At 44.3% G+C, this 16,460-nt stretch overlaps 1 protein-coding gene across 2 annotated transcripts in view; it reads left to right on the top strand.

The window, feature by feature from the left end:
- Positions 1 to 16,460, top strand: part of IMPG1 (interphotoreceptor matrix proteoglycan 1) — a 128,180-nt gene that overhangs the window by 93,801 nt on the left and 17,919 nt on the right. For both annotated transcript variants that reach the window (XM_057739728.1, XM_057739729.1), the window contains one exon: positions 707 to 926. In XM_057739728.1, coding sequence (XP_057595711.1) covers positions 707 to 926 — 220 coding nt within the window. The remainder of the gene's footprint in view (positions 1 to 706; positions 927 to 16,460) is intronic.

The raw sequence follows: 16,460 nt of genomic DNA, 5'->3' as shown, positions 1-16,460 counted from the left end.
GGGGCATCATTTTGAGATTACTAAATTATAGCTTGGGAAAAGTCCTTAGGGAACCACTTTTCTTCTCCCTCACAGTTCAGGTAAGAGCACTGAGTCACAACAGTAGGTTACATGGTTTGATGAGGTCATACAACTGGTTAGCAACAGTCCCAGGACTGACACCTAGTCTCCTGATGACCAAGTTCTCTGCTGTTTCCACTGCACTGCATTTGTGTTGACGTGAAACATCCTGCACAGACAGGCAGGTCGGTGCTTCAGCTGTTGTTTATTTCAATAGGTCATTTCAAATTGGTTGCTTCCAAATGGATGTCCCATTTACCAGGCATAGGTCAGTCTGCTCCTGGGTTCAGTTTGGAACACATTTTTATTTACTTGGATTTTTTTTTTAATAAGTGAACCTGGCATCCCTGCTTGGCTGACAGCGTGGACCTGGATTTTTCTTTCAATCCTCTGTTCTCACAATTCGTCAGGAAGAAAATCACTGCCCATCCATCTAAATACGGATAGAAAAGTGGAAGTATGGGACATAATCACTGCAAATAGACCATTACATAGTGGTGTTCTGGTCTCATGTTAAATCCAAACACAGACATAAAAAAGGAACTGAAATTTCTGCCTCAGATAATGAAATGTGAGTATAAATGGAATTAGCAGCAGCTGAGCACTTAGAACACCATTAAGAGTAAACCATCTTTTATTTTTGCAGCTGGTTCCATATCTGCGATCCAACCTGACGGGTTTTAAGCAACTTGAAATACTTAACTTCAGAAACGGGAGTGTGATCGTGAATAGCAAAATGAGGTTTGCTCAGTCGGTGCCGTATAACCTCACCAAGGCTGTGCGAGGGGTCTTGGAGGATTTTCGTTCCACAGCAGCCCAACAACTTGATCTGGAAATAGACAGCTACTCTCTCGACGTTGAACCAGGTAAAAGAATCCAATCCAGAAAACTGTGGGAGTGTTTTGGTTTTGTTTGCTTAAGCATGCAGTTCAACTTTGAGGCCACCAAAATCCACTTAAAATCACACTTGACAAAATAACCTTTTGGAAGCTGTGAACCACCTTAGCAGAAAGGTTGGGTCCTAAGACATGCAGGTTAACGTTTTCCTGCATCAAAAAGCAAAGAGTAGGTGTATGTCTTGCTTCACCATCCGGGCACTTCAGTTTCCCCACAGAACAAAATTTTGCTGTGCTTAAGAGATTTTTTTTTAACATAACCCACAGCCAAGCTAATTTACATCCTGCCAGAAGTCAAAAGCACTTTGTCAGTGAACTGCTACCGCCTAAGAAAACTTCCAGCCCTAGTTAACTGTGGGCATCACCTCTTCATGGCACAATTCAGCATGAAACTGAGAGTTTCCCAAGGAAAGAAAAATAATCATTAGACCAAAACTCAGACTTGGAAAAAAGTCACTTCACCATCACTCAAGAAGAAAATCATATCTCTTCCCATTTGTATACCCTAGATCAGCTTCCACATGTGCAGGTTAAAACAAAGTAGAGTAGGATACGGAAAAATCTTAAACATACGGGGGCTTAGCCCGAAGCTACACAATAGAAAGCAAACATTTGTTCTGATAATAAAGAATAGCATATGTACCAATGTGACCAGCTATGCCCAAATTGGGAACTGTTTCCACCATTAGCTTCAAAATTCTGTTTTCTAACCAATTAAAGGAAATTTTTTAATTCCCTAGAGTGCAAGGGGGCAAGGCTCCAAATCTACTGGCAAAGCGACCTTCGAGTCAGGTTCAAAACAAGCTTCCTAATTGGCTATGAATTAGTGAAGTGGATCTTTCACAACCCCACTGCCTTTCTGGGGACTAACAATGAAGGCGGAGGGAAAGGCCTTGGGCAAAACGCAAACAAAAAGGCTCAGTTGGGAGACACTTATCTTTGACAGAGCAGAACTTTGAGCAACTTTAAGAAAATTGCCTCCTACCTTAGTAAACAGGATTATTAAGAAGACAGCGAGCCCGAAGGCACTGAGCCTAGGAGCGCTTACCTTTGAACAAAAGCAGCTAAGCAAGCCCTCTGGACCCCCTAAGAAATCAAAGACCTGCTAAATGCTAGTAAGATACTTCCCCTTTCCCTGAAAACTACCAGGAGGTCCCTGCCAGTTAAAATCAGAAGACCAATTCTTTTCAGTCAATTGAAAACAGGAACATATATAGGGAGAATTTAGCAAAAGAGAGGCAAGGGCCCAACCCCCTCCCTTTTTTTCCTCCCATGGGGAGCTGACAGCCTACTTAGAGACCCATCCAACAATAGGAGAAGGTAAAGTAAGGAGCCAAGTTGAGGCAGCAGAAAACTGGGTGCCTCTTAGAAAAAGGGCAGGAAGCTGGTAATGCATCTGCCAGGGATGCGTAAGGGACTCTGGTGATGCTGGAAGCAAGCATAGGAAAAAACCATGACCTTGGAGGGCCATGGTCCTGGACATGAATCCTGTGTGCCAATGATGCCCAAAACTCTGCCTCTGCGCACCAGTGCTGAATCGAATCTTGGAGACAGAGCTTTGGGTGAAGTAGAAAAGAATAGTTTTATTGCTTTGCCAGGCAAAGGGGAACACAGCAGGCTCGTGCTTCTCAAAACTGTGTGTCCCAAACTGGGGGGGTTTTGGTGAGGAGTTTTATAGCAATGGTTCGAGGGCCGGGTTCCTGATAAGGATCAGGGTGTGTGAAGGGCCTGCATTCCTTTAATCTGGCCTCAGGTGGTCTCCTGATAAGCTTCTGTGGTTCCTTTAACCTGGTCTCTTGATGAGCTTCTTGAGGTTATCAAACTGTGATGTCTCTGAAAGAAAGAATGCTGGGATCTTCCATTTGTTGGGGGCTTTAGTTATGCAAAAGAGCTCAAAGATACAGTTATTTGTATCCCTTGAGGGGGAACCAGGACCCTGCCCCAAGACTGCACTGTTGTTTCTTGGTTGCTCCTCCCTTGTCTCTGCATCTCCTCCCTTCCCTGATTAGCAACTATTTGAACCTGCCCGTTAAAGCTCAGGGAAGGTCATGGCAGCTGGAGTCTATTCCCTACAAACGAGAAACATGGGACACTGAGCCCCATAAGGTCCTGCTCAGTTTTACTAATAGCAACACTCCATCTCCACAAATGGAAAATGGAGACAGTGACAGTTGTGAGGATTAACCAAAAGAATATTTACAACACTTAGTTTAACACTCGACACACTGTAGTTGACTAATAAATGTTAGTGGTTAATGTCATAACACCATCATTAGTAACTTGAGTAAATAATTTGTGGTCTGAGGAGGGTACCAGTGGGAACAATGAAAAGTACCATAACAAGGGATTTGTGTGGAGGTTCAACTGACATTTTTTCACTAATTTCTCATGACCAGTTCAGCTATGCAGCTTTTCCTTGTAGAAAAGCTTCCTGTGTAGAAGCCAATAGCAACAGAAATGAGATGGTGCTAACATGGGTTTCAGTCCCGGCGGGAGCCAAATGTATACTGATTACTTTAATCATAGAGCAAGAGGGGATGTCAGAGAGCACTGGGCAGCCTGGGCCATTACCTTACTGTACTTCTTGCTAGATACTTGGAGAATTCAGAAAATCTGAATTTGTAATACATGGAAACTCATAGAATAATTGAATGGATGGATGGATGGACGGATGGATGGATGGACGAATGGATGGAGGAGGTCCACCAGAAATGGCTGTTGTGAGCCAGCCTGGACATGAGTAATGCCTAAACCAAAGGGTTAGAGGACAGCAAAATGAGAAAAGTATGGATTTTATAAAAGTTAAAAGTAAATAACAAAAAAACTTTATGAATTCCTCTATATGAATCAAAATGGATAAATCCAATATCCAAAAGGGCTCCTATTTATAGTGAGAAGCCACTGTGCCGTCTTCCGATCGACAGGGAGCTGGAGAAGGTGGGGGAGGCAGGGCTTCCTCCCTCCCAGCTTGTTTAGTTATTTCACAAAAGGCAAAGGGAAGATTCACCCATGCAACCAGCAAGTGGCTAATGATTGATTGGACCTTGACCATCTTCTACATGTGTACTCCAAAACAGTCAGCATTCATCTATCACAGTTATAACCTGTGAGCATATGAAAGTCCCTGCCCAAAGGTACTTACCCTGTGGCCAAGGATGATCTCCTTACAATGAGGCTGGGATCAAAGCTATTCCTTTTGCCTTCAAAGACCTTCTTGTGAGCACTTTCTGATATGCTACTCTTAGCTGCAAATTTCTGAGTTTGGGAATCACTAGGGAGTGATCCCATAAAGAAGAAAGTGCTGAGTTTTCTTTTAAATACCATTTCATTGAAGCCTGAGGCCTGAATAACACAGAGAGAATGCAGGGATAGAGATGGATGTAGAGAATTTGGTCCCCCAGCTGGTCTCAGGCAGTGAGGAGGCCTGTGGTTGGTGGTGGTGTGAGGGCTGGGCTGCTGCCTCCACCATGGAGACAACCAGCATCCTTAAAGACACAATTACTCAGCGACATGCGTTAAAGATGCCAAGGGACTTGACTCCAGGGAGACCATCTCGATGGGTGTAGGGACCACCACAATGGAGTCTCGCAGTGGAGGAGAGAGACTGGACTCAATTCTGAGCATGGCACATGCAAGTGGGAATTTATCTCCAAGGAGCAGAGTGAGTCGGTGGATGGAAAATTACTAAGAGGGAACATCAGGCGTAAGAGAGGATTCTGGCTAAACTGACCTAAAAGGATTCTTGCTGAAGGCAGACCACGTGATCAGACATCACCTGGGAAAGAGCAGAGGATGAGGAACCTGACGATCAGATACAGAGGATGGGAAATTCTGGCCAAACCAACTTAACAGCATTCGTGCTAAAATTGAACAGTGAAGAGACAAACACAGAAGTCCAAGAGTTGAGGCCAAGTTGAAATTTTTAGGGGAGCCTGAGCTAGGGTCTGGTCACGGAGAAAATCTTTGTCAGCACCAGAGCTGGAGAGGCAGGACACCAGCCACAAAAGTTTTGGTGGCAGTGGCACAAGCTACCTTTGGAGGGTGGTGGCTGCTAAGGAGAGGGAAGTGGCCACCCAAGACAGAGCAGCACTCAGAGACCCACCCAGATGCAGACTCGCCAATGCCCCCACCTTCGTTCTCACACTATTCACAGACCCTCCCATTCACAGCCTGCTCCAATCCAGGCCCAAACTCAAAACACTGACAACCATTGCTTCTGCACAGAGTTCATTAATTTCTTATATGAATCTGCACGTCTTATAAAACGTCTTAAACTTGAAATGTAAAATGCCGATCATAAAAAAAAAAAAAACCTGTATACTTACAGTAAAGTGTTTTTAGCTATTTTGCTCCTAGTTTTTCAGCATGACTGACTGATCCAGGTTTCCTCCTCATGCTGGTTGGTGTGTTTGAGTGTAAGCTGTCACGGTGATTGACAGGCGAGCTGATTTAAACATCCTCCTAGTACAACCAAACAGTGCAACCAGCTGATCAGACAGCCTATCAGGTCCCTGGACCCCAAGTGACGATAATTACTTCAGCTTCCTAGAGAACAAGGACTCAAATTCCAACTTCCATGGTCTCTGGCTCTGTTGCTGGCATGGTCTTTCCTAGTGTCTAAGGTTCAGCTGATGCTCAGCAGTTCCCATCCCCCAGCACATAGTGAGAGAGGTCACAGTACCATCAAAATCCCAGATGACACCCGAAGGCCATTTTAGCCAATACAAGAAGCCTCCCTGATCCAGGGTTGCTCTTGCAAGTATTTGCTTGTACTTATTGGCGAAAATTCTCCTTGAAAGAGGATTAAAAAGGGATCTCTTAAGAGGGAAAAAGGGCAGCTGCTGGAAATACTGTACAAGAGGAATAAATACCTAGCTTGTCTATGGGAGAGAACCCCAAGAATCTTTCCTTGGAAAATGGGGAAGGTGTCCTATCATGCTAACCTTTTCCCAACCAGGATAGCCAACTACAGCAAAACTAAGTTACTGGGTGTCTTACCCCTTTGCCCTTTTCTTACCACTTTTTTGGAAGAAACAGATTAAAAGTAGGGCTACACAACACTGGAGGGTCTCCCACCTCAGGTCCAATGTTCCCAGCCCTGGAGTCACCAATCCTACCAGCCCATCTACCCCAACCCCCAAAATGTGAAAAACATAATTGTCATACAAATAGATAATGAGCATATGTCAAAGTTTTATTTGACTCATTAATAGGAAATTGTTAGATAACAAGTCTGGTTTAAAGAGGATATGGAAACAGGGATTTTACATAAACAGAGAACAAAAGCATATGATGAAATTTAAATACAAAACAGAAAATACAGGGTGAGTCAAAAATTACCCACACTCTGGCTGTAGAATTTATTTTAATTAACTTTTAGAAAAGACAAATACATCATTTTTTGACATAATCTCCTTGCTTTTCAATACACTTTGTCCATCTGTCAACAAGCTTTCATGTTCTCTCATTAAAAAATGTTTTAGGCTGAGCTGCGAGCCACGAATGCACCACTGTCTTCACTTCTTCATCAGAAGTGAATCTTTGTCCTCGTAGAGCTGCTTTCAAGGGACCAAAGAGGTGAAAGTCCCATGGAGCAAGATCAGGACTATAGGGAGCATGCTTTAACACCTCAAAACAAAGTTTTTGCAGACTGTTGACAGTGTGCGCAGAAGTGTGCAGACGTGCATTGTCATGCAAGATCACAGCACCCTTGGATAGCAGCAGTCTTCTACATTTAATCCAAAGTTTAGGCTTCAGCTCTTCAATAAGCACCTCTATCCATTCATACACACTTCTTCATGACAAAACACTTTCTTCATATTGCCCACAAAGTCTTCAATAAATAACAGCACCAGGTACACCCTCAGACCACAAAAAACGAATCACTGCACGCTGCTCTTCTTTCGTGCAAATCACAAGGGGGGCATCCATTTTTGCTGGCATCACAGTTACAAATGAACTGATATAACATGTTCACACCTGCACAGCAGTAACTGAGGAGACAGTATGGAAAGCGCTGATAAGACAGTGCAGCCAACAGAAGTTTTAATATAACCAGAGCGTGGATAATTTTTGACTCACCCTTGTACAATCATTGAATCTTATCCATTTTCTATACGATAACATCTAACTTTATAGAGTTGTAAAATGCCATAATCAATAGTAAATGTTAAGTCAAACCAAGTTACTGCCTTCTATGCATCAGCAAAGTGTTTCTTAAAAGGCCAGACAGTCAATATTTTAGGCTTTACAAGCCAAAAGGTAAAATTGAGGATATTATGTAGGTGCGTATATAACCATCTGAAAATGTTAAAAACGCAGCCAGCAGGCTGTGAAAGTGCAGGCAGCTGACCGAGTCAGCCCACAGTGATCCCTGTTTAGCAGGTGACTTGTTGTCAAGTTTTCTCCTTATTTCCAAGTGTTGAGTGATTTTTCTTAAATCATTGAAGGTTTCCCAGCCTCTTATTCTCTCTGGCCCTTCTCTATGCTGTTACAGAAAAAGTTAGACAAGTAAATGATAATGCAATCACGATGTGAGACTCTGTTCATTCATGCCTTCAGGAAGCACTTGGGGACCGTCTGCCTCGAGCCAGGCGCTATTCTAGACATCACACCCAAAGGTGGATGGAGCCCACCTCTGCCCCAGGAGCTGACAAGAGACACAGAAGCCAAACAGAACCAAAAACGTCAGAGAATCTCTAAACACTATAATCAGAAACGAACAGAAATGTTAGGAAGCACAGAGGAGGGAGAAATTCACTCTCCCCAGGTGCGAGAACGTCACCTTAGGCTTCCTGGACAGACAGCCATAGGGGGCTGGGCCTTGGTGTAGGATGGTGGTGGGCCCAGGCAAGGGAGGGTGAGGAGGGGCTATTCCAGAAAGGGCAGGAGGAGAATGCAGAGATTTCTGGGAGTGGCAGGGTACTTCTTCCACAGTGAGAGCAGCTTTGGATACAAAGTAAGGAGTAAAGATGCTCAAGATGGAAGGAAGGGAAAGCCAGGCTGAGGCAGTGTTACCCAAAAACTGGGTTCCCCCATGGTGGGTGTTGAGCCAAAACACAACCAAGCCAAAGAGCGGGAGGAGGAAGGGTTCATTACTTGCAGCAAGTAAGGAGAACCCCAGGAATCTCCCAGAGCAGTGTCTCCCTGAACAGCAAAACTGGGGAATTTTTAAGCTAAGGGTACATGCATATTCATGAAGGGGCTTAGATAGTTGCCAAAGTCCAAGCTTTAGTTGATAGGAATCAGGAGGGTCAGAAAAGGTCAACATCCTCCTCCCTGAGGTTCCAGTTGATCTGGAGGTTGAGTGCTTCAGGCTAACCTTTACCACTGAACAGAATTGGGAGTCTTGAAAACTAATGTTATCTTTGCTGTTATTACTTCTTTTGCCTGATGACAGTCATTTGTTCCTGCATTCTTTTGTTCCCTTAAGATCATTAGTTACTGAGACCTGTTCAAGGGCAAGCACTGTGGCCACGCTTAGATCACAAAGTGGCTTAGGCCAAAAATGGCTTCTCTTATGTCAAGAAAGCCATGCTTGGTTCCCTTTCTCCAGGGACCCCCCCCCCAACCTATCTGTTTACTCATGTAAAGCCATTTAATTAACTATTGCTCATTTAAAGACAGGTTGTCTAAAAACCCCTGTTCAATCTATTTGCATTCACTTTAGGGTCCTATTTTTATTTTCTTCCTTTTTTTTTTCATGACTTATCTTTTAAAGTTAAACTTTAATGAAATTTTGTAAAACTCACAAAGTCTTCAAACTAAGTACTAAAAGCAGTCCTCAGACTATAAAATAAAAACAGAGTTTATCATTCATAAAATACTGATAATATTTTTTAAAATACTTAGTAAAAATATATACATAGTTACAAAGGGCACATAAATTAATTCGTTTTTAAAAGTTTAAGGGCAAAAATTAATAAAATATCTTAAGGATTTAAAAATACCCTAAAAAATATCGGGGGAAACCAGTTTTATGGAAATTGATATTAGATGAATTGACTTCTAGCTTATGAAGTAGGTGTCTGGAGGCCTTGGGTGAGGCCAGTGCTGAAAGGATGCATTTGGGTGAGTAAACAACAGATAAGGGTCATTTAAGTTGACAGTTCAGAGGCCATTAGAACCCTTTGCAAAAGCAATCTAGTGGAGTAGCAAAAGTAAGACAACGTTTCCATGAGTTTGGGATGATACTGAAAAGAAGAAAGTCAACATGCCCTGTCCACCTCCTGTCTTACAAATTGGAGCAAGGCGCCAACCCTCCCACAGAGACCAAGAGATAGGGGTGCTGCCTTCCCTGATGATTGCATTGCAAAGGGACGACTCCCAGGTCCTGGAGAAAGTTGGGAGTTGGGAGTCATAATTCTGGTAAGAAGATTTACTTTCTTTTTTAATTTGTTTTACTATTTATTTATTATTTTTGGCTGTGTTGGGTCTTCATTGCTGCGCATGGGCTTTCTCTAGTTGTGGCGAGTGGGGGCTACTCTTCATTGCAGTGCTCGGGCTTCTCATTACGGTGACTTCTCTTGTTGTGGAGCATGGGCTCTAGAGCACAGGCTCAGCAGTTGTGGCGCACGGGCTTAGTTGCTCCATGGCATGTGGGATCTTCCTGGCCCAGGGTTTGAACTCATGTCCCCTACATTGGCAGGCAGATTCTTAACCACTCTGCCACCAGGGAGACCCCTGTTATGAAGCTTTAAAGAGATTTATATCTCAGGGGGCAGAGGAAGAATTTACAATTACAGGTTTTCTAAACTAATTGTTCTTGATGCCAAAAACTTGGCCTCTGTGCACTGGTGCCAAATTGAATCTTGGAGACAGAGTTTTGGGTGAAGTGAGAAAGAACTGCTTTGCCAGGCAAAGGGGGACACAGCAGGCTTATGCCTCACAAGACTGTGGGTCCCAATCCGAGAGGATCTGGTGAGGCGTTTTATAGTGATGGTTCAAGAGCAGGGCTGCTGATAAGATTAGGGTGTGTGTAAGGCCTGCACTCCTTTAATCTGGTCTCATGCAGTCTCTTGATGAGCTTCTCTGGTTCCTTTAATCTGGCTTAGGTGGCCTTCTCTGGAATGAAGAATACTAACATCTTCCATTTGCTGGGGGTTTTAGTTGTATAAGGAGCTCAAAGATTTTGTTATGTGTATCCCTTGAGGTGGAACCAGGACCCTGCCCCAAGGCTGCACTATTGTTTTGTGACTATTCTTCCTCTGTCTCTGCATCCTCTCCCTTCCCTGATTAGCAACTGTTTGAATCTGCTCTTTGGATCTCAGAGAAATTCATGGAGGCTGGATGCTCTTCCCTACAAACAAGAAATGGGGGACATGGAAAGGCTTCCATGCCCAGGAGCCCCAAGGGTCCTGCTCAGTTTTACTCTAGGAGCGGGGTTGTCGAGGAAAGAGGTCTGTGTAAAGTTTAGTCGCTCTAAGGGAACTGTTAAGGCTGTCTTGGTCAGAGGATGTAGCATTTCTTTTCTATAACCCAATTTTATTATAGTTATAGGCAATGCCCGAACAGACCAATTATTTAGTTCCATTTACAAGATTTGAAACAAAACCCAATCAAGTCTTTTGCTTTTCTTTTGGCCTAATGTCAGGGTGGAAAAGTGGTTTGGGGTGGCAAAGCTGAGAGGGGGGATATTATTCCATTACTACTTTGGGACTAAAGAGAAGAAAAGAGAGAATTAGAAAACCCTCATGAGATTTCCAGGTGGGTTTCATCCCACATTCAGATCAGCATTGGGCTGCCTGGCTGTGTCCTCTAAAGGAGAGTCAGCAATTGGTTAGGCCAGATGACATCTGCAGAGGCGCAGAGATGTAGGAGAAGTCACACACTGTTGGTATATGTGTGGTTTGCCTTTTACCTTTTAAAACTCCTTGAATGAATGAATCTATGATATAAGAAGTATAAATCAATGTTAGAACCATCTGATTTATCAACTGAAAAACTGAATAAATCACAGCTTGCTCAGTATTCTGCTGGAATCCTCGGCAGCTAGAGTCATCTTTAATTTAAGCTGCTATGAAAATTCTTCAGATGCATGTAGGGCTTTTATGCCAGTTAGCTGTGCAGGTTGAAGATTTCAAAAATGCAAAACTACATATAACTTATTCTAACTTCTTTTTTTCCTTGAATTCCTAAAAATCCTCCTCAAAATGGGCAGGCCTCACGTCTGGTAAATGGTAAACATTACAGTCTGGCATCCAAGATGCTTCTTGGATCAACAAACTCATTTTCTCTGGAAAGTGTACTTAGTCACCAGCTCTGAGAAGGTGGAAGATGTCGCTCGTCACAAGAATGACAATACAAATGGTAATAGCTACTGTTAATTGACACTATTTTTTAATCTTAATAACTACACAAAGTTATTATTTCCCTCCCCATTACACAGTTGGAGAAACTGTGTTTCCTAAAAGTGTAAGTAACTTACCTTTTACTGGCCACACAGTCACCAAGGGCTGGAGCTGGAGTTCCCAGGCAGTTTTGTGTGCACCCTTCAACTCTACCTACTGCCTCTTTATAAAAAGGAGTCTTATCAACCCTCCTACTGGGTATACAGAGGCTGTTTAATCTACTTAGAAAAAGTAACAACACTTCAGTCTAACTAATCCTAAATGAACTGTTAGGTCCCACACTTCACCAAGTGAAATCTCCCACAATATTTTGTCTTATTCTGGAATGCCAAAAAAAAAAAAAAATTCTCTCAGAAACAAAAGTCCCAGATTTCCAAATGTCCCCTTTCCATATACTGCTGGCTCTGCTAGGAGTGTCCCTTCCCAGCTGGGTGGCCACAGGAATTCTCCTTCCAGAAGACTCTCCCCAGCGTCTCCCACCCCATCTCCTGTGTCTCTGGCTGGTCTGGGGTTACACTGCTGCTGCCCTGTGCCTCCTGGGGTGTTTTTCTGTTAACGCCTGCTTCCATTAGGGAACCCCAGTACCAGGTGGACTGCCAGATACCTTTTGCCCCTCTGCAGAGTTTCAACCTGTGCCCTCAACCCACACCCAAACCACCCCATGGAGCTTCCTTAAGACACTCCCAGAGGGACTTCCCTGGTGGTCCAGTGGCTAAGACTCTGCACTCCCAATGTAGGGGGCCCGGGTTTGATCCCTGGTCAGGGAACTAGATCCCACCTGCCTCAGTGAAGATCCCACGTGCCACACCTAAGACCCGGCACAGCCAAACAAACAAATAAATATTTTAAAAAATTAAAAAAAAAAAAAAAGACGCTCCTAGAACCCTTCATCCAACCCCTTCATGCAAACCCTCCATACAAACTTGGGCCTCAGCGCAGCTGTAGGGCCACCTCCCACAGCCCCTGATGTCAGGGATCCCCCTCCGCATTTTGGGACACTCAGGACCTAAGATCAATGCAAGCGAAGCACTTCAGTTTGGCAAATACAAAAATGACTGAGAGCAGAGATAATTCTTCAACCTCTCATCCACGGTAAAACATGTGTTTGCCCTGGAAATGTTACTGTGAGCCTACTATAAACAGTTTCTGGTGGTTGTTCTGGAGAATGGTGGAGAATTGAAATGAAACTCTTTCTCATATCAAGCCCATTAATAACTTAATTCCACAAATGTGTATTAAGTTCCAACCATGGGCATGGTGCTACATTGCACGTTGCGTATATCATTAAGTAATTATTCTAATCCTACCCTTCAGCAGTAAGTCATAAGCAAAACATTTTTGACCAATAACAAAAGAATAATAAAACAATAAACATGAACTTAAATGTAGTTGTTTTTTTTTTAAGTTCTTTGAATCACTGAATTGCACAACAGTTCTGGAGCCCGGCTAAAGCTCCCGCTGCCTTTGTTCCAATAGAATGGGAGATTCATATTCCAGCTGGAGAGACATTAGTGATCACCTGCTTTAAACACCCCTTTTTATAGAAGGGGGAAATGATACCCAAAGGTGCTAACCCACATTCCCAAGGCCACAGAGCTGGGAACCAGCTCTTCTCGCCCAGGGTGCCTTCCTGGAGGCTTGGGCATTGACAGCAGGGATGACCAGTTTCACCCGCGCGGCAGGTGCAGCCAACCCCAGAATGTTCTCTTGTTTGGGAAAACAAGCCCGATGGGCCTGTGTGGAAGGTGACGTCCCTGCATCACATCTCAGGTGAACCCCTCGAAGGGCACCATATTTACTCAATGACTAAGCACTCGGCACCAAGCACTGAATTAAAATGATATTCACGTCTTAAGAAGGGAGCAGTCACACGACCAGCGCTACATTTAGGATTTCCTGGACTCTAGACACTTTGCCTTCATGAATATTAATTTTAAATATTAATATTAATGATTAGAAATTTTTAAAATTATATTTTATGTCTGCGGTGGTATAGAGACACATACAATCCAGGTTGGATTATATTAATTTTTTCCTTCTGATTTTTCAGTATTTAATACATGTTGGTGAGCCCCTAAAAGAATGGTGGGCTAGTCTGTGTGTCCCGGGCCCAGCAAATTACCATTGATTTGAGATGTGTGAGTTTGTCATTCTTTGATTCCCTGAGGAAAGGAATGACAGCCCCTCCCCCCCACCACCGACAAAACCGCAAAGCCTCGGTTGTTCGGGGGTGGGAGGACCCCAGCCCCCGCTCCTCTCGGACATGAGGCTTGGTCGCGGCCTCTCGCAGCGCCGGGGCCCTGGCTCTCCCTTTTTGCACTGGGAAAAGCCGATCCAGGAGTGTGCACCACATCCCCTAGCCGGCCAAGGCCCGACCTGCCGCGGTGATCACGGAGTCCTAATGGCTCTATCAGCGGTCCCCTGGAGCCGCTTCTGCCACCGCGCCGAGTTCTGGCAGACCTCGCCTCCCTCCACCAGTGCGCTCTGCACGGCGCTTTCTAAGGAGACGGAAATCAGTTCGCTCTCGTATCTTTTCATCCCCTGAATCTATTCCCGCTTCTTCTGCTATTGAGCGCCATCTAGCGATCACTAGGTTTTATCGCGTTAAAATTAAAAAACAACAAAAAAACCAGAAAAACAAAACAAAAAACAAAACAAAAGTTCACAGACAAGGCCTAACAGTCTCTCAGCCCCGGCCAGCCCAAATAAAACCTGAGTTTCAGCCACACTGAGCTGAAATCCTACCCTAGGACAGGTCAAGTGAGATGCCTCACTTCCTGTCCAACACGTGAGTGTTAATGACAGCGCAAGGGAAGGGGATGATGAAATGGTAAAGGATGATGAAGAACAGGGCAGAAAGGCAATCAATACACAGCCCCAAGCATGTGGGGCAAGTGACAGGGCGATCTGGGGGGAGGGGTGGGTGCACGCCGTGAACGGGAGTGAGTGACATGCGGGCCTGAGACCCTCAGCGGGCTGGTGGGAAGGGAGTCTATTTTGAGGCATGAGTACACTTGGGACCAGAAACAAAGGGTTTGAAAAAGACAGTCTTGGACCATCAGGGACCTATGAATTTATAAACTGTTTGAAGACCTGGATTATTATCTTTTTAACTGTAACTGTCAAATGCTTCCAGGGGATGTTCATTTATATGCGTTTTGATCACATGATGTAGGGCTGAGAGACCACCTTCCTCAGTCAGCCAGCTGGGAAAGCTTTTCAAGACCTTTGAAATGCACACCAAAGGCATTATAGAAGCAAATGCAGGGAAGAAACTGATACTTAAAGTGTGCTTACACTGGAAATATCAAAATGATACAAATATCCAAGCCCCACGGGGTAGCTCCACAACTTCAAGCCATGTTCACTGCTGTCACATTTGAACAACAGAAACAAACGCTGAGCCACTTTCTGTCAGACTGTGCTTTCTACAGGGAAGTTTTCTGCCTCGTGAACCAGCAGCGGCAGGGGATAGTTTTGAGCTTTGCTTTAGTTAGGCGAGTATGGTTCAGAGGAAAGCATTCCTGGACGTCTGATTTGCAAATAGATGAGAGTGGAGATGCTAGTGAGGTTTGCCTCCCAACCCCACTCTCCTTTGTCTCTATTAGGCTCGGAGCCCTGAGGGGTCTCCTGGAAACCCCATATTTGAAACCACTAAAATGATGTCAGAACCTGAACGTCCTAATCAGACATACGGATGTCAATCTCCGGTTATAATTACTGCCTAAAATGGACTTCAGTGTCCTCACCTGGGAAAATGAGGTCAGCGCTGTCTGCTTCAGAAGATTGTTGTGAATATTAGTGAAGACATATTTAAAGTGCCCAGCACAGTGCTGAACTAACAATAACCCTCACTACATGTGTGCACCCTGTTCAGATAAATAATCGCCATTGTGCTCCTTGCGAAGCTGAAGGTTCAGGATCATGATTCCTGGGGCCATGTCAGGGACAAGGCCTGAAAGGAAATGACTCAGTGCTCTGACTATGGCCAGAAACCACGTCAGAAACCAAGGACTAGGTGCCAGGATGGACCTGGACCTTTCCCACCAGCTGCAAACTAGGAGCTACTGACACAGTCAACTCACTGAGTGCCCTGCGTCTACAGAGAGATTGTTGATATTTGCTCTGTGGAAGAGCTATCCACATGGATTAAGGATAGAATATTAAGTCATTTTGCTAGCAAGCAATTATGATAAGCCCACAGGATGTCCCAAATTATTCTAGGTGTTTGCTGGATGTGGTACAGGCTCATGGAAAAAACCTCTCTAGTATCCCCACCATCAAAACAATCTACTTAAAGGGGATTTAAGTAAACCCAGGAAGCTACGGGAATTATAGACCAACTGGTCTATACACCCATCTTGTGAAGTTCTCACTTCCTCAAATCCACACACAACTTGATTTTGGCTTGAAAATATCTTCCTAGAAAGTGGCAGCTACGTGTTCTCTTCCTGATCAACTGTTGATCTCAAGTCTGCCTCCCCCACTTTGCATGCCCCACACAACATTCAGAACAGAGCATTTTAGGTTGTTGCTGCGTACTGTTTAGATTGTTAATCTTGACCAGATCATGAGCAAAGTGCGGCAAGTTCAGACTAATTTGTTTTGTGCACATCCCTGAGGATGTGTTAAGGAAAAGGCAAACAGTTGTGTGGTCCACTCGTGAATGAGTCCATCATTCTAAGGGGAATGTCTTTGGATGATGATAAAGAAAGACAATAACGGCGCAGGCAAAGCATTGCCTGAGAAACATCTGCTAGTTAAACTTTCACTCATGGTAGAACCATCTCTCCTCTCCCATGGCTGTGCCTCTCCAAAATCAGCTCACGTTTGGTTCTCAGTCTTTTCTTAAAGCCCAAAGTTGTAGTTGTCCCTCAAAGAATGATATGGAGGTAACGAGGGTCACTGACATACCTCGGCACCATTTTTAAGGTAATAAGAGTGGAAGCAGTATGAGTTGCCTCACAAATTAATGTAAATGTGGTCTCCTCTGTTACAATTCTAATTAAATGAAATTGCCTTTACATGCCATGGCCAACAGCTCCCACACACACACCCCACCCCCGCCCCAGGTCTCTTTCTTTCCCTGGAACCCGTCCTCACACAGTCCACAAGGGGAGGGGTGGGAGTGGGAGGACTTGAGCGCAAACGGCCG

Source organism: Hippopotamus amphibius, chromosome 6, assembly GCF_030028045.1.
Source record: "Hippopotamus amphibius kiboko isolate mHipAmp2 chromosome 6, mHipAmp2.hap2, whole genome shotgun sequence".
Lineage (NCBI taxonomy): Eukaryota > Metazoa > Chordata > Mammalia > Artiodactyla > Hippopotamidae > Hippopotamus > Hippopotamus amphibius.
This window is presented reverse-complemented; position numbering and strand designations above follow the sequence as displayed.